At 45.8% G+C, this 22,685-nt stretch overlaps 1 protein-coding gene across 7 annotated transcripts in view; it reads right to left on the bottom strand.

Annotated features, from left to right (window-relative positions):
• Nucleotides 1–22,685, bottom strand: part of HECW2 (HECT, C2 and WW domain containing E3 ubiquitin protein ligase 2) — a 222,401-nt gene that overhangs the window by 45,507 nt on the left and 154,209 nt on the right. For all 7 annotated transcript variants that reach the window (XR_004984927.2, XR_006740563.1, XM_036421424.2 and 4 more), the window contains 4 exons: nucleotides 22,421–22,555; nucleotides 18,107–18,209; nucleotides 16,963–17,059; nucleotides 3,955–4,038 (listed from right to left, as the gene is read on the bottom strand). Coding sequence is in view for 5 of the 7 variants with exons in the window: in XM_036421424.2 (XP_036277317.2) it covers nucleotides 3,955–4,038; nucleotides 16,963–17,059; nucleotides 18,107–18,209; nucleotides 22,421–22,555 (419 nt within the window). In the remaining 2 variants the exon portion in view is untranslated. The remainder of the gene's footprint in view (nucleotides 1–3,954; nucleotides 4,039–16,962; nucleotides 17,060–18,106; nucleotides 18,210–22,420; nucleotides 22,556–22,685) is intronic.

Raw genomic sequence — 22,685 nt, 5'->3', positions numbered from 1 at the left:
TTAGCCAACGAGGTGGGGACACGCCTGGTTTCCCCGTTGAGACAGCCCCTCTCTCCTCCTGGCCCGTCCCGCCCGAGGCCTCGGCCCCGACCCCCGGGAGCGCTGTCCCCCTGCCTGCTGGCCAGTCCCCACACAGGCTGGCGGCTGCGGCCACTTCGGAGAAACCTGTGGTCACTGGTCTGGGTTCCTACCGACTCCAGACAGTGCCGGTTCTGTCTGCCACTTTAAATGTGCGAGTTTGCGTTCACATGTTTGTGTGCAAGAGCACCTGGGAGGGTTATATTTGGGAATAAGATCCCAAGACAGCAGACATCTGTCGAGCGCCCCTCGAGGACACACAAAGCATGTTTCACAGCTTCCTCAGAGGGACAGGCAGGGGTCTCAGCCTTTGGAGCGCAGGGCTTAAAAGGAGCGTTAAAAGCAAAAGAAAACACCGTGGTTCTTCAGTCATCAGCCCCCTCGCTGAGCCTGGCTCTCTCAAGGTTTTCAAAGGTGAGTGTTCTGAGGTCTGATGACCCAACCCCGTATCTGCTGTCCCTCCTGGTCTTCTAACAGGCAGCCAGCAGATGTCTGCTCTCCTGGAATCCCACATCATACATACGATGGAAAGGAGATGCAGTACTGATTGCACTAACTCAAACAAACACTTGAAATAGAATGAAGACAACCACTGGGGGGTTTTAAATTAAGAGGTGGACGCAGGTTTGCTTTACACTCAGCCAAGTCTAAAACCGGCTCCTTGTTTTCAGAAGACATTCAGGAGAAGTGGGGGAGTTTCACCTGGTCGGGGCTTTTCAGAAGGGCCTCCCAAGGCCCTGCTTCCAAGCCCAGCGAGGCTGCCCTGCCCCCACACCATCCGAGGACGCGGAGTGAGGAGGAGGCCGGTTTTGGGTGCCATAACTGGGGGAGGGGTGCTTCTGCTATCTGGTGGGTAGAGGCCAGGATGCTGGCGAGCATCTCACAGTGCACAGACCGGCTCCCTGCCACACAGGCACATGCAGCCACAGCGGCCGCGTGGCCGAGGCTGGGAAGCCCAGGGTGGCAGTGGTGCAATGACAACGCCACGGCCTTTCTGTCCCTCTTCAGCCACATGCGCACACCTGTGAGACCGGCCGTGGTAGCAAAGGCACTTTTAGACAGGATGCTTTTTAGAGCCATCTTTCCATTTTTAAACTATAGAGGTCAGGACATTTGGAAACAAGCGGTAAGGAATCATATTTTTAATACGTAATTAGGCCCTGAAACGGTCATTTCTCTTCTTCAGTAACTCAGTAGTCCGTGGAATAATGTGATGTTAAAGTGAATCCTAGTGAGAAGTCCCATGTAATGGTTGCTATCACAAAGTCCTAGCTAAATTAATTGTAAAGTGGGGATCAGCACCCTCTCCTCAGACATCTATACCGGTTTTATTTTTACTTTCAGACAAACATGCATGCATACGTGTAGATCTGTGTATATGTATGATTGTGTATATACATATCTGCATGTGTGCAAGTATGCATATGCAGTACCTTTTGTTCCCCTCTTTCATGACCTTAATAGGTATCCTGCCATAGTTTTATATTTTGCAACACATAGGCATAGATAAATATATATATTTAGCTTTGCCTAAAGCACTACTAAGAATTATAATAGCTATATGTGCATTGCATCCTTGGACATTTTGCTCAGCAATATAATTCTGAGATTTGTCTGTGTTAATATATAAGGATATAGTTTATTATTTTTACCTGCTATGCAGCAGCAGGTCATTCTATGAACAAAGTTTCTTTATCCCTATCTCCTTTGACAAATAGTCACTTCTCCCCAACTTTGTGCTTTTATCAGTGATGGTGCAGTGAACATCCTGCCTAAGACACCTTGGGCATATGTAGAAGAGTTTCTTAGTGTAACCATGGTAACATATCTGAAATGAGAACTGCTCAGTCATAATGTAGGTGCCTTTTTAACTATAGATAACATTGCCGAACTGTATTCTAAAGAGGGTCTAGAAATGGCAATCCCACCACATCCGGGCAACAAAAGAGGCCCGACTTCTTATTTGGTATTATGAGGCTTTGCACTTTTTTTCAAATCGAACAGTGAGAACTAGTATCTCATTATTTGAAGCTGCCTTTGGTGACTGCTAGCATCTTTCCATGCTGTACTGGCTACTGTTGCTTGAGTTTCTATGAAATGTCTTTTGATAGCCTTCACCCATTTTTATTTTAAATTGATTGAAATGTATTCTTTATGTACTTATGATATCATTTTTATGTGTTGTGAATATATTCTCCTAGTTTGTTACCTTTCTTTCTGTCTTTATATTAATATGTGGTGTCATTCATTATGTAAACTTTAAAATTCAAATGGAGCCAATTTCATCAATCATTTCCTATATGAACTCTCTAACAAGTATATTTTTTACATGAGTTGTTAGTGAAAGAATATATGAACCAGAATAATCAATAACAGATGCAGCAAGGACATTTAGATACTCTTGGGTTTCATGATATATATATTGGAAAATAGCCTTCCACAAGTTTATTTTTGAATGGAATACTTTCCCAGAGCCGTGTCATCTATCTCCACACTGCAGCCTGATGGCAATCAAGTCCCTTGGACCAGGAGTGATTTCTCTTTTTAAGAAATAGACAACGTATAAAAACGGGCCAAGTCTTCCCCTTTTAGCAAGAGATCCGTTGCTTGACTTCACAGTCACTATTTCAAATTACTCAAACTCCAAAGTAAAATTAAAAATAAAGAACTAAGGATATCCCCCAAAAGTTTCAGTGATCATTAAAGATCATTTATTAAGCACCACAAGTAATACATTGTATCACTGTATTATTAAAATGATAAACACATTTGATCATCCAAATATTTCCATCCAAACTATGATAGAAACACCATACTCCATATTAATCGACTAATCATCTTCCTATCTGGCACAGTATATCCTGTTTTCAGAACTAGCTCATGACACCATAAGCAAGGCTCACCCTCTTGACAGAAAAGGAATCCCTCCACCGTAGGTCTTGTTCAGAATCAACTGAAATGAAATCTTAATGGAAAGTGACTACATCCCAATGAATTATGCCCAAAAAATCCAGTAAACTAACATTTTGGCTTTCGTTTTTAAAATATGGCAACTATCAAGTAGGCAGTTAGATCTTGATCGGGTCAAGATCATTATGAATAACATTCATGAGGTTGTTAGCCCTTTGGAATAAATAAAATATTGACTGATGTGGCTCAGCATGATCTGCCCTTCAGTTCTACGGAGGTCACACTGGTGGGATGTCCCAACCACTGTGGGGAGCAGGCATTGTTTTACTCTGGCCTCCTCCATGTGAAGGGTAATACTGAAAATGAAAAGGGCTCTTGAAACCTGGCTACTTTCCCTTGAAACTACGCTACAATTTAAGACCAAAGCTACTCTCACCATCAGCAAAGAAAACACAATCGGTCAGTTTTATGAAGGGCTATCAAGTGGACAGTGAGTACCAGGGACCAAATTTCAACTTGATCTGATTTCCCAGACCTAAACTCTCAAGACCATAACGTAAATAAACACTATTGACTCAGCCAAAGGGGACCGAGCCCATTTTACACACACCCAAAATCTGAAAGAAGATACAAATGTGACCTCTTCTGTGCTGAAGGGGTAAGCTGTATCTACCCTTCTGTTCCATTCTATGAATGGGACATCCTCTCCATTGGCCTCTACAGACCCGCCCCTGCTCTAATACCACCTCCTCTACCAGCAGGGCAAACCCCAAACCAGACACTCCGTGATGGGAAAGGAAAAGGCAATCCGGAGTGAGGGACCACGACACCAGCACCCGCCTCTGCAACCTGGGCACTCCACAGGAACTCCAGAGTCAAGGCTACCAGTGCTGTCAAATTATTTTCTAAAATGCTCCTGATACCTGATAACAAGACCTTCACAGTTCAAAAAGGAGGGCTACCTACCTCAGCAACATCACAAGGTCTGCATCACTTGAAAGACGCACCAATCCTGGGGTCCCTTCCGTTCGAATAAATTGGATCTTCTCCCTGTTCAAGCAGAGAAACGGCTCACAATGCATGTAGTCGATTTCTGAGACATAACTCAGTGCTTTAAGCACCAATTTTTTCAATGATGGTCATACGGTTTTTGGGGATACCTGTTAGGTGGCAGTTAGGGTGTGACACCCTAGAAACACACACCCAAGGCAGACATGGTCCTTGCCTTCAAGGACAACCTCACGGGGGTCAACATTGCCCAGTCCTCATGCTGGGAAAGATTCTTTTATTGGCTGATACTTTGCTGCCCAAGTCCTACAACCGGTTGTAGCATCATCCAACCAAGAAAACGCGGTCCCTGCTTTGAGTTAAGGCCTGTTGTGGGCTTGAATCTAATCAACTGAATCAACTGTAGGTCATTCAGGCTGATTCGCTGATATTTCAAATAGTGAGTGTGTGGGGACAGTCATTTATATTCCTGAGGAATATCTTTAGTAAATTATGTGATGAGCGCATTCTTACTTGGAAGCAGGAAGCATCTATGCATTATATATTCAATATAAGAGCAGACAGTTCTTTCAAATAATTGAAAATGTGAGACACTTTCAGTTACTACAGTTGGAGAGGCAGATTCTGTCTCTATCTGTGGGACGACACACTCACTTATACAAACTCATATCCAACACCACCATGTGCTCTATTCTACCATCATTCTATTTACAGACATATGTGATAACATCAGGTGTTTTGTTTGTTTCATGAATCATGTTACTATTTCCAATTCTTTACATTAATACAATTTTAATAAAAAGGTTCCTAGTTGTACCCCCTGATTTACACCAGGCTATTTCAAAGCAAACCATATTATTTTTTATGAAATGAGAGGAAAAAAATAAGAACATAAATTATGATACTGAAAGCATTACATTTGATAGGAACATTGGGCCGACATAAGCATGTCTTACTTTAAGGGCTAACAACAATGTATCTGGATTCCTGTATACCATACTATGAAACAGCAAGTATTTAAGCAATTATTCAGATGCAAGTATCTATCTAATAAAAGTATAATATGCAAATTGACCATCACTCCAACTCACAAGATGGCCACCCTCATGTGGTCAAAGATGGCTGCCCCCATGTAGACACAAGATGGCCACAATGAGATGGCTTGCAGGGGAGAGCAGTTGTGGGTGATCAGGCCAGCAGAGGAGGGTAGCTGGGGGTGACCAGGCCAGGAGAGGAGTTGAGGGGGAACAGGCCTGCAAAGGAGGACAGTTGGGGAAGACCCAGACCTGCAGGGAAGGGCAGTTGTGGGCGATCAGGCCAGCAGGGGAGGATAGTTAGGGGTGACCAGGCCTTCAGAGGAGGGCAGTTGGGGGCAACCACACCTGCAGGGGAGGACAGTTAGGGGTGACTAGGCTGGCAGGGGAGGGCAGTTAGGAGTGACCAGGGCGGCAATGGTGGGCAGTTAGGGGCAACTGGACTGGCAGGGGAGCAGTTAGGCATCAATCAGGCTGGCAGGGAAGTGATTAGGCTGGCTAGCAGAAGCAGTTAGGGGCAATCAGGCAGGCAGGCAAGCTGTTGGGAGCCAACAGTCCTGGATTGTGAGAGGGCAATCGGACATCCCTCAAGGGGTCCCAGATTGTAGAGGATACAGGCTGGGCTGAGGAACACACCCCCTACCACACCTCTTACTCCCCCCGCCCTGTGCACAAATTTCATGCACTGGGCCTCTAGTTTATTTATATTTAGTTCTTATCTATAGAGCATTTACTATTTTAGTACAATTCCACTGCAATTTACATTTCCAAATTCCAAACTCTCTTTTGAGATACGTAGAGGCCTGAGGCAATGAGGTGGAAGGTGAGGTTTAATTGTTGAGACAAAAATAAAAATCCCTAATCACAGAAAATCACTGAATCATTTCTCTCAGCCACACAGCTTGCTAGATAAACAGCTCAGTTTCTGGCTTCTTCCAGCTAGATCCATTTTACAGAACATGTTAGCATATGAAGCAGCTAACCTTTGGTATGGCCAGTTTTGTCTGTCCTTCACTGCCATACACACACACACACACACACACACACACACACACACATATATATATATATAATGACAGACATGTATGTCTGTCATTATATATATGCTCTCTTTGGAGGCTCCAACCAATCAGAACATTTCTCCAAATTATTCATATCACATATCTAAAGCACAGGATGAAAACCAAGGCCCATTATCTGGTGAATGATTTTTTTTTTTGGGGGGGGGGGATAAGAAATATAAAAGTTGGTTTAAAAAAGCTAACGATGAAAAGTTATCTTGGAGAAAAAAATAAACAATAATTTAAACAAAGAAGTACTCTTTGAGGGCCAGTAACACTATACTTTGATCTTGAAGAATCAAAATCTATTTTCAACAAATAACCCATTTATCTCCTCAGCCTATCATCACAGTGAACCAGGCAAACAGATCAAAATCAGAAAGCAAACAGGCTGAGCTCCCCCCACTTCTCTGCCTGGAGGTACCCGAGTGGGTGCGGCCGTGAGAGGCTATCACGCTCTGGACTGTGGCTTGTGTGTTTCCTGTGAATAAGGAAAAGATCACAGTTCTGAATCACCAGGGTGACGGGGTAAGGAAAGAAAAGCCCAAGGCACCCGAGGAAACGTGCCACGTGGGAAACTGTTCACCACGTCCCAGATATTAACTCCTTAGCAGTGAAGGTCACGCGTCTGACTCTTCAGGCAACAGCAGAGCCGAGACAGGCTGAGACTAGCTCCCTGCGGGACCAGCTAACTCAGCACAGAGACAAGTTATGGGTCATATGCTTCCGGGAACAAGACACTAGAGCATGTCATCTGATGTACATCAGACCACTGTGTACTTTCTTATACTAATATCCACCTGTTCTCTCAGCGTACATTTTCTGAGTGCCTCCTATGCGTGAAGTGTGGTACCACACACCAGGAATCCAATACATGATAAGACACACCCTCTTGCTGAAATCGGTTTGGCTCAGTGGATAGAGCGTCAGCCTGCGGACTGAAGAGTCCCAGGTTCAATTCTGGTCAAGGGCATGTACGTTGGTTGCGGGCACATCCCCAGGAGGGGGGGTGCAGGAGGCAGCTGATCGATGTTTCTCTCATATCAATGTTTCTAACTCCCTATCCCTCTCTCTTCCTCTCTGTAAAAAATCAATAAAATATATTTTTTAATTAAAAAAAAAAAAAAAAAAGACACGGCCCCTTTCGCAAAGAATTCACTGCACCGTGAAAGAGATTTCTCTTTCAATGGGCAACTCTAGGATCACAGGAAAATACTGAGTTCCTTTCAGCTGGCTGAACTCTGGTTAGGCCTGATGCCCACTCCCATTCTATCAACTCCTTCCTAAAGCCTTTTAGGGAAGAAACAAAGTAGGCCTTGGTCTAGGGAACAGGCCAAGGCTGAGAACGAGACAGAAGTCAGCAGCTCTACTCAGAAATGTCACCAATCTTTTCTGAGAAATGAAAAAAATAAGGGAACTACTTTCTTGTCCTTGGGTATTTGACCAATATTCTATAGACCAGCATTTCTCAAACTGGTGTTCTTGTCTACCAGAAATCTACAGACAAAATCTTGAGTTCCGGGCCAATTAAAAAGTGTTGTTTTCACTCTGCTGATATGGAAGAAGGGAAGCATATGTTAGATAATCTCCTGACTTTAGTTTTTGACTGAATACAGCCCTGTGACTTTGCCTCCCATGTTTGCATTTATAAGACAGTTGCTGCCAAGTGATCAAAGATCAACTTCAAAGCCTCAGTGTCAGGCCCCTAGGTCTGTGGCAAGGCCTTAAAGGTAAATTCGATGATACAAGGACCCTTATCTACCACTCATGCACAATTCTTTCCCAATTGAAAACACCAAACTTTTCTCCTGTAGCCTTAATTTGCATAATGACAATGCTGAAGTGAGGCTAAGTAACATATCTCCAGGTTGCCATAGGCTAAGGAGAAAACAAAATAGATGGGTGTGAAAGATAAGTGAGGTATTCATACTAAAGAAAGCTAAAAGATGTCACAATTCATTCTAAGAACAAAGGTTTTACAATAGTTTACAATAGAAAAATGGCAGCAGGATCATCACAGGGTACAGTTAAGTCCACATTGTATTTAAGGGATACAACTGAATGAATTCGCTCATCAACACGATGAATCAGCAGGCGAAATTTATGCTATTTGTTAAGAAGGAAAAATGGTGACCACGGTAATGCCACAGATGCCGTGATGGACCATTAGATGCAAAATCGCAACAATCAAGATAACACAGCTGAAGCGAAAAGCACAAATGTATCCTTCCCCTGACAAAGGTCCCAACGTTGGTGATTTGTCCTCTGAGTATCCAAGTCTCATTAGTTCAAGTGTGATTGATTTTTTTTTTAATTTTTACTTAATTTATAGGTCTCTTGGTTTTATAGTTTACAAAAGTACAGAGACAAAAAGGTTATGCATATTTTACACTGGCACAGGTTTACGTTTCATTAAAATAAAAGTGGTTCAAGTCGACACTGTAGATCTGCCATATTTCTTTTCCTTTTAGAGTGAGAAGTAACAGATTTGGCTCCTAACACATTTCCATGAGTTCACTCAGCGTCGAAATAAACTAACAGGTTTGAGAAATATTGTTAAACATACGATGACTCTTACTAGGGGTACATCTGAAAGTTACATGAATGTGTTTATTCTGTTTTATTTCATACATGCATAGAGTTATGAGGACTCTGACAGTCCTCTCATTTCTTTCTTTACTGCCTCCACCTTAAAGCCACGTCAGTGGCTTCTAATGAGGATTAATTTATATTCAAATAACGGTTAACCATGTGAACTTCTCTGCATGGCCGCTGCTCCACTCTGTGCCCTCTGGGGTACATCCCAGCACTTCCTCCATCGAACTTTCCCACAGGGCCACGCGGCTGGAACTGAAGTTCCTTTTGAAACTTGAGTATCTCGAGGGCAAAGCCCTTCCTTCCTCCTTTGCTTGTATGTTCCCCAAGTGCCTACTGAGGGGCTGTGCACACAGCAGTACTCAGTAAAATGCAAGCCGGGCATCAGAACAGTGAACCCCATAAGGCTCGACCCCGAACAAATTTCCCTGAGTCCCCTCAGTGTTTGGAAGAAACTATCTGGCCATCGTTTTGTTTGTTGTTGATGTTGTTGTTGTTGTTGTTGTGGCAGAGAAAAGACAATCAGAAAGAGGACCTCAGGTTATTAACTCCAACAGAACACCCTGAGGGACAGAACCCCCCGAGGGAAGTGCAAGGACAGTCAAAGAAGCAATCCCTTCTAAAAAAAAAAAAACAACAACTCACAACCCTGGTACGAGGCTCAGCTGTCTCGTGAGAACCTCAGGAGAAAATAGCTGGCTGCTGCTGTCTCTGTGATGCCCACAGTAATTAGCCTTCTGCCACCACTTCCTGTAGCACAGAGAATCACCCCAGAGGAAAAACCCCAGCAGAAGATCACTTGAGGACAATAAACATAGACTGAAGACCAGAATTCCCACAGAAAAGACTCCCACCGGAACCAGCCAGCATTTTGTTGAAGTTGAAGAGGGCACATGATCAGAAACGACCAGAAGCGTCGAAACCACAGAGCTCCGGGTCGCAGCTCTGTGGCACACACGGATCCTGCAGACACAGCTCGGGAACACCTTCAAAAACACACGGGTTTTTAAAAACTCCCCCAGGGCCGTTTTAGAGAAATCCCCAGGACTTCTCTAATGCCCGATGCCCAGGAAGGAAAATGAGCACTGATGGTTTATCCACCCTCTTTGCTGCAGCCACAGGGTCCAGTCTGACTTGTATAGACCCAGCAGTGACAGGATCAGCTTTCCTTTCTCCGTCCTAGTACAGAGGTTAGGTTTGGAAATATTGGTCCATTACGGTCATAGGATAATTATGGACACACAGACATGACATTAACCAGCCATATGCTTTTGGGAAAGTATTTGTTGTAAATGGATATGAATCAGTTCCTTGATAAGAATTTAAAGAGTTACTTAGAACTATCAGACAAGAAAACAAAGAACACAATGCATCTACAATTGTATCAAAGAATACCTAATAATCACACAGCTGGCGTGGCTCAGTGGTTAAGCACAGGACTATGAACCAGGAGATCATGGTTTGATTCCTGGTCAGGGTACATGCCCAGTTGCAAGCTCAATCCTCCATGTGAAGTATGCAGGAAGCAGCTGATCCATGATTCTCTCTCATCATTGACGTTTCTATATCTCTCTCTCTCCCTTCCTCTCTGAAATCAATAAAAAAAAAAATATTTAAAAAATACCTACGAATAAATTTAACCAAGGGAGGGCACTTGGGGGTGACCAGGCCTAAGGGGGAGGGCAGTTGGGGGAACCAGGCTGGCAGGAGAGGGCAGGTGGGGAGGGGGACCAGGAATGCAGGGGAGGGTAGTTGGGGGACACCAGCCTGTAGGGGAGGGCAGTTAAGGGCTACCAGGCTGGCAAGGGAGGGCAGTTAGGGGCAATCGTGCCAGCAGGGAAGCAGTTAGGCATTGATCAGGCTGGCAGGGGAGTGGTTAGGGGTGATCAGGCTGGCAGGCAGAAGCGGTTAGAAGCAATCAGGCAGGCAGGCGAGTGGTTGGGAGCCAACAGTCCTGGATTGTGAGAGGAATATCCCAGATTGGAGAAGGTGCAGGCTGGACTGAGGGAAACCCCACCACCACCACTCCATGCACGGATTTCGTGCACTGGTGGGCCTCTAGTAAATAGATAACACAAGAATAAATTGTTTGCATACTCACAACTGTAAACCTACTTTTGCCACACCCTGTATATCCAGAGAAACCCCAAACAGTAATTTGAACGAATACACTATGTGTTCACTTCAGCATTCTTTACAAAAGCCAAGCTATGGAAGCAACCCAGGTGCCCATCAACAGACGTGTGCATCCAGCAGAGGTGTAACAAATACACAATGGAATAGCATTCAGCCATAGAAAAGAATGAAATCCTCTCCTTTGTGATAGCATGGATGGACCTAGAGGGCATTATGCTAGGTGAATCTGTCAGTCAGAGAAAGACAAATGCCATTCAATTTCACTTACACATGGGATCTAAAGAACAAAATGAGCAGATAAACAAAATAGAAAGAAACTCATAGACACAGAGAACGGAGTGATGGTTGCTGGAGGGGAGGGGTAGGTGGGTGGAAAAGATGAAGGGATTAAGAAGTACAGATTGGTAGTTGCAAAATAGTCATGGAACGTAAAGTACAGCCTAGGGAATATAATCAATAATATTGTAATAACTATGTACTGAGCCAAGTGGGTCCTGAACATATTGGGGGGAACACTTTGTAGAGTATGTGATTGTCTAACCACTAGGCTGTACACCTGAAGCACTGAATGTAAACTATAATTAAAAAAATAAAATTGAAACGTAAAGAGTTACTTAACTCTCTTTGCTGGCTTCCTCATTTTGAAATAAACATAATTATAGTGCCTGCCTCAAAGGGTTGTTTGTGGGAAGGATTAAATGAACGAATGAAAATGAAATCCTTAGCATGGAACCTAATTCATGGTGGCACTGAATAACTTTTAGCTATTGTGTATATTATTAAGTAGGCCTCATCATTATTTATTCATTTTTCAATAGCCAGTAAGATTTATTGAAAACAGGACCAAATCAGAAGCCTTGTGACTGGCTCCTTTTTCTGTCTCTGCAGGTGGCTTTACCCATGCTGCTTGTCTTGTTCGTGCCACAAATATTTATTGAGTACTTTTATGATATGCAGTCGACAAAATGATGGGCTCTTTATAAAACTGAAATAACTCTATATCAAAGAGTTAACAAATAGGAAGGCTTTACATTTCTCATAATTCAATAGCCAGTGGGACACATTATCAATAAAGAAGATCCATTTTGAACTCTGAAAGTGGAGTTTAGTTATTACACAGAAGAATCTGGTTATAAGACACCATCCCTCAGGAATTCCAAGAGCTTGAACCTAAGGCCATCCTTCTGAGGAATGAATATCAAGGATATACTAGAACGTATAACTAGAGAATTTTATTTTCTTATGAGTTATACTATTTTATTATATATTTGATAATAGGTGTTTTAAAGAAAATATATTGAAGAATTGAAACTGTTTTGTCTCCTGTAGTTTTATTTTTCAATAGCCATATATATTAAAAAACAAATAAATTAGTTAATATGAAGTGATTAGGATGGGCAAGCCAGTAAAAAGCTTGTAAAGAGACAGATAAGGATATGGCAGTGTTTTCTAAACAGTAATTAAAAAATGTCAAGACAGGGACAAAAAAAAACACCTCGAAGTACTAATTTCCGGAAAAGAATACTATAAAAACTAGTGGTTTCCCACATTTTGGTAATCATTATTTAGAAGACTTAAAAAAAAAAAAAAAAAAAAAAAAAAAAAAAAAAACTCCACCCACAACAGAAAGAAAACATAAAATCATAAAATGCTTTGGAAAACCTCGACAAAAAATGCTGAGTTCTTAAGTAAACAAGAAAATTTTATTGTAAGAAATGAAAGGGTTCAATACACACAAAAATGTTATAGAAGAGAAAAAAGAAGAGTGTATTTTAATTGTATCCAAAGTAAATATAAGAAACACTCCCCATGAAAATCCCAACATATTATTTAAATATGTTTTCATTGCTTTTTAGAGAGAGAGGAAGGAGAGGGAGAGAAACATTGATCAGTTGCTTTTCGCATGCACCCCTACCAGGGATCAAGCCTGCCACCTGAGTATGTGCCCTGATGGGTAATCGAACCTATGACCTTTCGGTCCACAGGACAAAGCTCAACCAACTGAGCCACACTGACCAGGGCTGAATCTCTATGTATTTTAAAAGTTGAGAACATTATTCAAAAGTCCATCTCCATAATGCAAAATAATGCTGTCAAGACGGCAGCACAGGTAGGTGCATGCTCCCATCCTCCCACAACTACCTCCAAGGTACAGCTAGTCTACAGAACAACCAGGCTTCAGAATTGCCTAAGGCCCAGCGAGCAGAAGTCCTAGAGCTGAGGGTGTGGAGAGGCAGCCACTTCAAGGCTGATGCAAGCAGGCTGATTCCACACCCACGTGTGGGGGCTAAAAATTAGGAGGGATGTCTCGGCAAAGGGTCCCAGCCCCACACCAGGCCCCTCAGCCAGGGTTCAAGTGCTGGGAAGAGAAGGTCCTATAACTTCTGGCTGTGAAAACCAGCAGAGATTGTGGCCGAGTGAGGGGGGAGGGGGGGGCGGAGGGGGTGTTTTCTGTAGTCTCAGGCAGTTCCTCTTAAAGGGCCTGCCCAAGGACTTACTCCAACCTGCTCCCTCTGGGTCCTATGAGGATTTAAAGAAGGAATAAGATATTGACCTTGATTTCATGTAGCTTCCACTTGATTTGAAATATAAATACATAAGAATCAATATGTTAGGGGGAAAAAACAAGATATTTTAAAACACTTTAAGTACAGATGGTATACTATTATGCCATTACTATGATAAATTATCAAAGTCATACACATAAGGCACCTGATTTTTAATATAATGACACCCCTGTGAGTCTGCAAGAATGTTCTCAGTAAAATGTGTCCCAAGGAACTGACAGCAATAACTAATTCAACACAGTACATTAAGAGTATCCCCATTTTATGTAGGATGGTGTGTATGAACAAGATTTTAATTTTAGGTTAGTTCCAAATATACTGCTTGCTACCTTCTGGCATAGGAGGAATCATAAGCAAAACAGAAAAGAAAAAAAAAACCCACAAAAAAACAAGAGGTGTATCTATTTGAATTTCTCAAGAACAACACTTCTCTCTCTCCCACTTCTTTTCTCTTTGAAATCAATAAAAATATATTTAAGAAATAAAATAAAATTAAATAAAAGGAATAATGACAATATTACATGTCTTGTTCAGATAGATCAAATCATCTGATTTCCCCTACAGTGGAGATTTGAAGAGATGCTAAGTTGATGTACATAATAATGTGAAGAACAGAGCAATCAAGAAACTATTTACTACTGAGTTTCTGCTTTTTTGTTCGTGTGTGTGTGTGTGTGTGTGTGTGTGTGGTGTACTTTCAGAAGAACAGATCTTGATGTGAACAGTGTGTGTGTTAGGGCTGGCGTTGGTAGAAAAGAGAGAGAACAGAGTTCTCCTTATTCAGAGATTAGCTAAAGAGGAGGATTTTGTTGTCTGTTCCTTTTGCTTTGTGGCCCAGAATCTATACTCTCTCTCATTAGACAACTGAGGAGCTCCTTTCTCAGTTTTATTAACTAGGCCTTCTTACGCAAGACTCTCAGTGCCCCATGAATTGCTGAGTGGGTGCCACCGTACACAAACCCACAGATGGTAACGTGTGTGGTTTGGTGATTCTGGTGGGATTTAGAGCAGTGTGTTTGTGAAGCTGGGGAAGTACTCAGACTCGAGGTAGAGGTCAACGAATGGGAAACTGGGTTTTCTGTGGAAGCAGCGGTGTCAGACTTGACCTTTAGAAGGTGATGATAAGCTTAGAGATGTGACAGGGGTGGGTGGGGAGGGCGAAATGGGTGGAGTCTAAAGGTACAAACTTCAGTGGTAAAGGAAACAATTCCTGGGGACGTGACAGACAGATGGTGACCTTAGTTCAGTGATTTTCACCCCTTCCCAGATCAGGGCACATAAGCTTAGTACTAAAAGTCTGAAGCACACCAAGAAATATATTTTTTGCTCATCTGACAAAACAAATTGGAATAATTTTAATTTATTCACAATGGACAGATATTGTTGTGCTGGCTGTTGTCATATATATATATATATATATATATATATATATATATATATATATATTCCTCTATCTATCTATCTTGGTTAATCCTCACCAGAGGATATTTTTCCATTGATTTTTTTGAGAGAGTGGAAGGGAGAGGGAGAGACAGAAAGAAACATCAATGTGGGAGAGACACATCATTGGTTGACTTCTGCACACACCCTGCAACCAAGGTACATGCCCTTGACCAGAATCAAACCCATGAGCTAATGCTCTATCCACTGAGCCAAGACAACTAGGGCTGCTGTCACTTTTTATTTGACAATCTGAGGGAAAAGAGGTCACTGCTCCTGGCTAAAATAGTATTGCAAGCACACCGGCTGAAAATTGCTACTGCAGTTAATACTGTGTTGCTTATTTGAAAGTTGCTAAGAGAATAGATCTTAAAACTCTCATCACAAGAAAAAATTCTACAACTATGTTTGGTGACAGATGTTAACTAGACTTATTGTGATGATCATTTGACAGGATATGCAAATATCAAATCCTTACGTTGGACACCTGAGACTAATATAATGTTGCATGTCAGAAATACCTCAGCAAAAACTGAGACAGACTGAGAACATCATAAGAAGAATATTTGGCAATTTATTTTCAAATGAACAAATAATATATATAAACTGAGTGGCCAATTATTATGATCTCTGAACACATAATAATCTGGCCACTCAGTGTGTGTGTGTGTGTATGTGTTTGTGTGTGTGTATGTTAGAGGCCCGGTGCATGAATTCATGCATGGGTGGTATCTGGCAAGCCTGAGCAGGTGGAGGGGAGATAGGCCTGCTGGTTGAACTCCTGGTTGAGGGGACAATTTGCATATTAGCCTTTTATTATATAGGGGAAATCATAATAATCTGGCCACTCAATATATATATATATATATATTCACTATATGCAAAATGCTACTCTAGATATTTGAGCATAAAGAAAAGAAATAATGATTTGAATAACATCCCTATTTGTAAGGAGCTTAAAATGCAATTAAAAATAAAGAATAAAGGCTCAAAAGTCTAATTAAAGCACAGAAGTCATATAACCAAAATAGTATGAAGGATAACTTGACATATTACATGATTAAGTCTCTGGATCACAGCTTATTAAACCTGACAGTGCCTGTGACATGATAGACAGAGGTTTTAAGAAGGAAGTGCTGAGCTCTACCCCACACCTCCTGAATGAAACTTCTGGGCAGGGTGTGGAAGATCAGGGGGTTCAAATTCGGAGAAGGGAGAGGAGTTGGGGGCGATGAGACCCGGCATCTTGTACTTCCTAACGCTCCCCGTTGATCCCGATTAAAACAGCCTGGCACAGCCTCGTAGAGAAGAAGTGCTGGAGGGTCCCTGTGGGTCAGGATGGCACCCTGGGCAGGCCTACTCCTACCAGGGATGTGGCGCGTAAGCCCATTGGGCTTGGAGTTCTGGCAGACGGTCCGCATTCACTCCCACTTTCCCATATCCCCGGGGACACGGAAAATCTAGCTGCGCTCCTGAGAGGGAGTGGACACGGGGAAGTTGCACCGCGCCATGGACGGGCGGGTGGCACTGAGTTCCAAAGGCAAGGTCTTTCCTGCCCAACGCAGACAAAGAGGGAAATCCTGCCAGGGAAAGCAGCAGTGTGTTTTCAGGAAAGTGCAACCGGGCTTGAAGCCGGAGGCGGGGAAGGTCCAGTTAGAAGGAAGGATCCGTGCAGGGCGGCGCGGGACTGTGGACGGTATCGAGTTCCCTCCTCCGGGGCCCTGCGTTTTTATTACGGAAAAATCCAAATACCAAGTCTAGGGTTTTATGAATCTCCATTCAATACACTCTATGTTACTTTTGTTTTCTCAAGCTACCCTGAAAGGTCTGTCGTGTCTTGTTATTTTCATTATAATCTGCACATCGAGCTAAGGGTGCATTCTTGGCTGTGAACTTTTGTGGGGTGTGTTTTTCATACTCTTTTAAAGAAGGTTCTAGGCTCTTTAGTCAATTTTATTTCATCCTTGTACTTAACAGAGAAAAGCCAGGGCTGCAGTGACCTGGCATTGACGATATAGTGTCCGTGCACAAGATGCCCTGGTCAGCGTGCCAGACAGAAAGAGCACATCTCCAAGACGATGAGCATTGTTTCTGAAGATTTAAAGCTGGGGCGTACCCCAATGTCATGGTTACCTGAGTGAGTGGTTCCTGGTGAGATCAGGCTGACGCTCCTGTAGAATTTCAAAGATATTGGGTTGGCGCAGAAATGCAACAATCTTGTCATTGTAAGCTGAAAAGTCAGAAAACAGGACAACGTTTACAGACAACCTGTTATTAGTTTTGTGCATATGAACACAAACTTTTAACAATCTGTTTTTCTGGTTAATATTCCTGATACTCGAGCCACTACCAACACTTAAATTCCCCTCTGTGTCCATGCTGTTATGAACATTGGACTTAGATCTATCTGGTGTGATAGATTCTTTACCATTCATTACACTCATTTGATGAGTCATATTTGTCAGCAAATAGCAAGGTGAGATCACCAGGATCCTCTATATTGATCATTTCAATCTGCTGCTTATCAAAATCAACTACCTAAGAAATAGAAATAGGAATAGGAATAGGAACAGAAATAGAAAACTATCTTCTGATTACATATGAGCCATGCAGCGAGGTGAAGCGGCAGAGCAAGTCCCCAAAATGCAACGGTCGCCAGCAACAGCAACTACCAAAATGCAGAGAACAAGCCATTCCCAAACTCCATGTGGAAATAGATGCTGTCAAGCCACACACACAGCTCCTTACCAAACCAACTACATCCACACCTACAACACAATCAGCAACACCAACTATTTGTTAAAAGAAAAATGTATCTTAGCCAAGGTTGCCCTGTGCCCACAGAAATTTAAAAATCGTTACTTGAAATTTATTGAGAGCTTTTGTCATGAGGGCTTTTTTCTTTTATCAAGAAAAGTAGTTTTTTTTTGTTTTGTTTTTACTTCAGATGATTCATCTTGATTACATTTATTTATAATCAGAATTATAGGCATATTTAGAAATCCTTCACAACTTGTTTTTCTTTCACTTCAACCATCTAAGGCCATAGGTCTCCTCAGAGAAGGTGGCATTTAAAAATCTCCTCCTAGAGGGTTTTACAAGGCCTACGCGCTCTGAGATTCAGAGCGGTTTCTAGGGGCTGACGCAGAGTTCCTGAGTCCAGGGCAAGAGCAGCGGGTGGGTGGGCGGGCGGGCAAGGGGACAGTGCCAGCACAGCATGCAGGGGACCGGCGGGCGCGGGATGCAGGGTGGAGACTTCTGGGGAGGGGTGCCATACCCACTGGAACCATGTCCTGGTACTGCGGCCGGCTGACGGTGTTGAAGGTGCTGGACGGCCTGGGAAGGACGGGCGGCCCCGCGTGCCTCGTATCCTCTCCTACCTGCAGACACAGCATCACTCAGGCCCCGCACCGGGACCTCCCGTGCTCTATCCGCACCCCAGCCACGTTTTCCCTTTGGCTCTTTTTCTTTTTTGTGAATCCTCACCCGAAGATAGTTTTCCATTGTTTTTTAGGGCGAGTGGAAGTGAGAGGGAAAGACAGAGAGAAACATCCATGTGAGAGAAACATACCGAGTGGTGGACTCCTATACGCATCCTGACCAGGGCCCGAGCTAGGGAAGAGCCTGCAACCAAGGTACGTGCCCCTGATCAGAATCGAACCCAGGACCCTTTGATCCGCAGGCCGACGCTCTATCTACTGAGCCAAACCGGCGAGGCTTACGAGCATTGGCAGATTCCAACTGATCAGTAGGGATGCCAGGGGCGGGGAGCTGTCACGAGATCCCCAAAAGCTCTGCTTTCGTTGCTGAATGAGTGCAGGGGCGGGACCCCCGGGTCCTTGGGAAGGGCAGGGGCCGTGCCTGCTCACTGCGAGGCTCAGGGGTAGCTCCATGTGCTCACAGTGACAGAGGCTGCAGGAGCTCAACAGCACGCTGCTCAGCAGGGGTGCCTTCCGGCCACGGGACACGCAGAGGAAGACCCCCAGGGGACACACGTATCACATCGCTACAGTCAGGGGATCCTGCCTGCCAGAGGAGGGGCCGAGGGGCAGCCGCCTCCACGTGGTTCGGAGCTGTGGATTACCTGCTCAGGAGCGAGTCTGCTCGCCTGTCAGAGCGCCCGGCCCAGCAGCTCTTTCCGGTTTGACCTTCCCACGGGGGGAGCTAATCACAGCAGTTAGGTGTGGAGGAGCCAAATGGGGCTGCCCTGACCTGAATTAGCGATGGGGCCTGTTACAGACTCAGACACTCCTTCACACCAGCACACAAACAAAACATATTCTTGCCGAAACCAGTTTGGCTCAGCGGATAGAGCGTCGGCCTGCGGACTGAAGGGTCTCAGGTTGGATTCCAGTCAAGGGCATGTACCTTGGTTGCGGGCACATCCCCAGTGGGAGGTGTGCGGGAGGCAGCTGGTCAATGTTCCTCTCTCATCGATGTTTCTAGCTCTCTATCCCTCTCTCTTCCTCTCTGTAAAAAAAAAATAAAATAAAATAAATAAAAAAATAAAAAAAATAAAAAAATAAAAAAAATAAATATATATATATATATATATATATATATGAGAAAAATAAATAAAGACCTATAATATCTGTCTTTAAAAAAATAAATAAATAATAACACGCAGGGTTTGTAAATCGGCACTTCGAAAACAGAGCCTCTTCGCCCACCCACCCAAAGCTGCACAAGCCTTTTGCCACCTGGCATCAGAGCGGAGTTTGGTGAGGGCTTCTCTCAAGGCCCTGAAACTGGCAATGTCTCCCCACCCCGCACAGCGTGCTCACCCCCCGGAGGTTCCCGCTGTCCGTGTCAGCAGACGCCCCCACCCCCAGGCCTCCCCTCCCCGACGCCGAGATGAAGCGGAGCATCTCTGAGCTCCACAGCTGGGCTCCACACACACGCACATTTCTAACGGGGGATAGAGCGCTTCTCACGCGTGCTTTTCCACCTGCACCAGACTTCGTTTCCTCTACTCTCTCCCTGGTAAGAACACAGGACGGGAACCTACGTTATTGACGCGAATCACTCAAACAAGCCCCGTGTGGCCACGCTGCAGGTGCGGGGTCAGTACCCGCCGGCGGAGCGGATGGAAGAGATGCCCCAGGCCCCCGCCTGCGTGTCTGCTAAAGGCACAGAGGAGCGGGGCTGGGAGGCCCGGCCTGTGACTGAGCGGCTCTCACGCAGCCTCTGGGGGGTGGCTGGTCCCCGCATGAATCCCCGAAACTCAAGATGTGGGGAGACTCCAGGGGGAGCTGCACCTCGTGTGTCGGTCACAGTGTCATCCACAGACACGTTCCCTCCTGCCCGGAGGCTGCTGCTGCCATTTCCCAGGACAGCGGAGGTCTCCTCACACCCCATCCCTGTTCCCACCCAGAGGCCACCCTGGGGACCGCCTGACGTGCACCTTCCCTTGGGGTGCCAGGACACGTGTCCCCTCAAAGGCCGAACAAGGCGGGACCCCATGCTCAGTCCTTATGGGGTACCTCTCCCCACTGCTCAGTGCCCAGCAAGGCACAGAGCCATGGCCACTCAGATGTTAACGTGCCCCTTAGGGCCCCTTTCCCACCACGGGCTACTGCTGGCTCGTGGAGACAGTCTAGCTCATGGAAAGAAAACGCGAGTCCAGCTATTCATCTCACACACACACACACACACACACACACACACGCACACGCAGCCGAGCAGTCAGCCTCCTGGGGTGAAGTCCAGATAAGACGGGGGCTCAAGTGCACCGGCCACGGGGGCGAGTCGGGGCCGCGCCCTCACGTTGCTCCACGTCGTGCACGGGTCCAAAGGTGTGTCTGCCTGTCGGACGAATGCTGAGTGCATCCCCCACTTCGCCGCGAACGGGAGGGCAAGGTGCAGAGTTACTGGCCGCTCACAAGGCACAGATATTCCTGTGGCGACCTCTTCCCGCAGTGGGTCCTGTTTACACGCGCGCCTTGTGTACACGCCTGTGTCTGCGCTCACAGCCAGCACACACACGCTGGTGCGTGAGAGCCAGTGTGGGGAGGGGGGAGGGGGGAATTCCAGGGGGGAATTTTGGTGTCTCAAGTCCCGTCACTCACGGCACTCATAGTTGTTTCCTATAATAGAAGCTACATAGCTATGTGGCTTGCAACACCGTGCTGACAGCAGGGTAGACCCAGCCATGTGGAAGAGGCGTGCAGGAAAACACGCGGAGGTAAGCACGTCGAAGGGAATTATCAGAAACAACGCACATGCAGGGAGGATGTGTATCTAAAGCAGACGTCCCTGTGCGGAGGAGAAATGTGACCTCCAGCACTCTCCTTCTTTATTTCGGCCTCCACAGAAGAGGGGCAGGAAGGGGTGACGTCTGCTTTTGGTTAGGCTGTTAGAGAGCCCTCGTGTGATTGCCGTGGATCCCTGCACACTAGCCAAGCAGAGCTCCATAGAAATGTCAGTCATTCTTAATCCCACCCATTTTCTCTGGGCACTGACAGTGCACAAATCAGCTCTCGGATACACTCAACTTTAAAGAATACCAGTGAGTGGAAATGCCACAACCCCACAGCCTTGGCCAAAGATTTTCATGGAATCCAGCTAGCCTCATTTAAGAAACCCCCTTACATTTTATCCAAATTCAGCGCACTCATAGTCCCATCCCTTCTTTCCTGGGAAGCTGCCCTTAGAGGGTCAAAAGGGGTCAACATCCCCACTTTTTCATAAATATTTTATTGATTTCAGAGAGGAAGGGAGAGGCAACAGAGATGGAAATATCCGTGATGAGAGAGGATCATGGACCGGCTGCCTCACACCCCCAAACTGGAGACTGAGCCTGCAAGCAGGGCATGTGCCCTGACAGGATCAAACCATGACCTCCTGGTTCACAGGTCAACGCTCAACCACGGAGCCACACCAGTCAGGCTCACCACCCCTCTTCAATATTTCACCGCATTTTGAGTTCTCTCTTTCACCCTCCTCAGTGTAAGAAAGCCTCTGGTTTCTTTCGTCTCCCTCCCATAGCCTGCTTCTCCTCCTGGGCACGTGGGCTCCACGAGTCTCCAAAGAAGCCCTGTCAACATCCCAGCATTCCCACCCTCCAATGAGCATCTCTAAGTCACACCAGGAGGGCGAAACAGGGAGGAGGAGCCACACATCATCCCCTGGAGCACCCAGCAGCCCCAGTCAGGGGGTCCCAGGGTCAGCAGCCCCGGTTGGGGGGTCTCGGGGTCAGCAGCCCCGGTTGGGGGGGGGAGTCTCGGGGTCAGTGGCCCCGGTTGGGGGGGGGAGTCTCGGGGTCAGTGGCCTCGGTTGGGGGGTCTCAGGGTCAGCAGCCCCGGTCGGGGGGTCTCGGGGTCAGCAGCCCCGGTTGGGGGGTCTCAGGGTCAGCAGCCCCGGTCGGGGGGTCTCGGGGTCAGTGGCCCCGGTTGGGGGGGTCTCAGGGTCAGCAGCCCGGGTTGGGGGGGGTCTCGGGGTCAGCAGCCCCGGTTGGGGGGTCTCGGGGTCAGCGGCCCCGGTTGGGGGGGTCTCAGGGTCAGCAGCCCCGGTCGGGGGGTCTCGGGGTCAGCGGCCCCGGTCGGGGGGTCTCAGGGTCAGCGGCCCCGGTCGGCGGTCCCCGGTGACTCACCTCGCCCGCGCTGTGGCTGCGCTGCCGGGTCAGGTGCTGCCGGTGCACCAGCGCGCTCGTGGGCCTGCTGCTCTGCAGGGGGAGCCGGGGGTCGATGAACGTGGTGGTCCGGGAGTTGTGGTCAACAAAGAACGCCTAGGAGGCAAGCCACACAGTGGTCAGCGCTCGCCACACACTTCTCAGCTGACCTGCCACGTCTCACTTTTGAGCAATGGTCTTAACTACTCCATTTCCTCCTAATTTGGGGGAAATTTCTCCTTACCGC

The sequence above is a fragment of the Pipistrellus kuhlii genome, unplaced genomic scaffold (assembly GCF_014108245.1).
Source record: "Pipistrellus kuhlii isolate mPipKuh1 unplaced genomic scaffold, mPipKuh1.p scaffold_m20_p_7, whole genome shotgun sequence".
In the NCBI taxonomy this organism is placed as follows: Eukaryota; Metazoa; Chordata; class Mammalia; order Chiroptera; family Vespertilionidae; genus Pipistrellus; species Pipistrellus kuhlii.
Note: the sequence above shows the minus strand (reverse complement) of the source record. Positions and strands in the feature narration are given on the sequence as shown.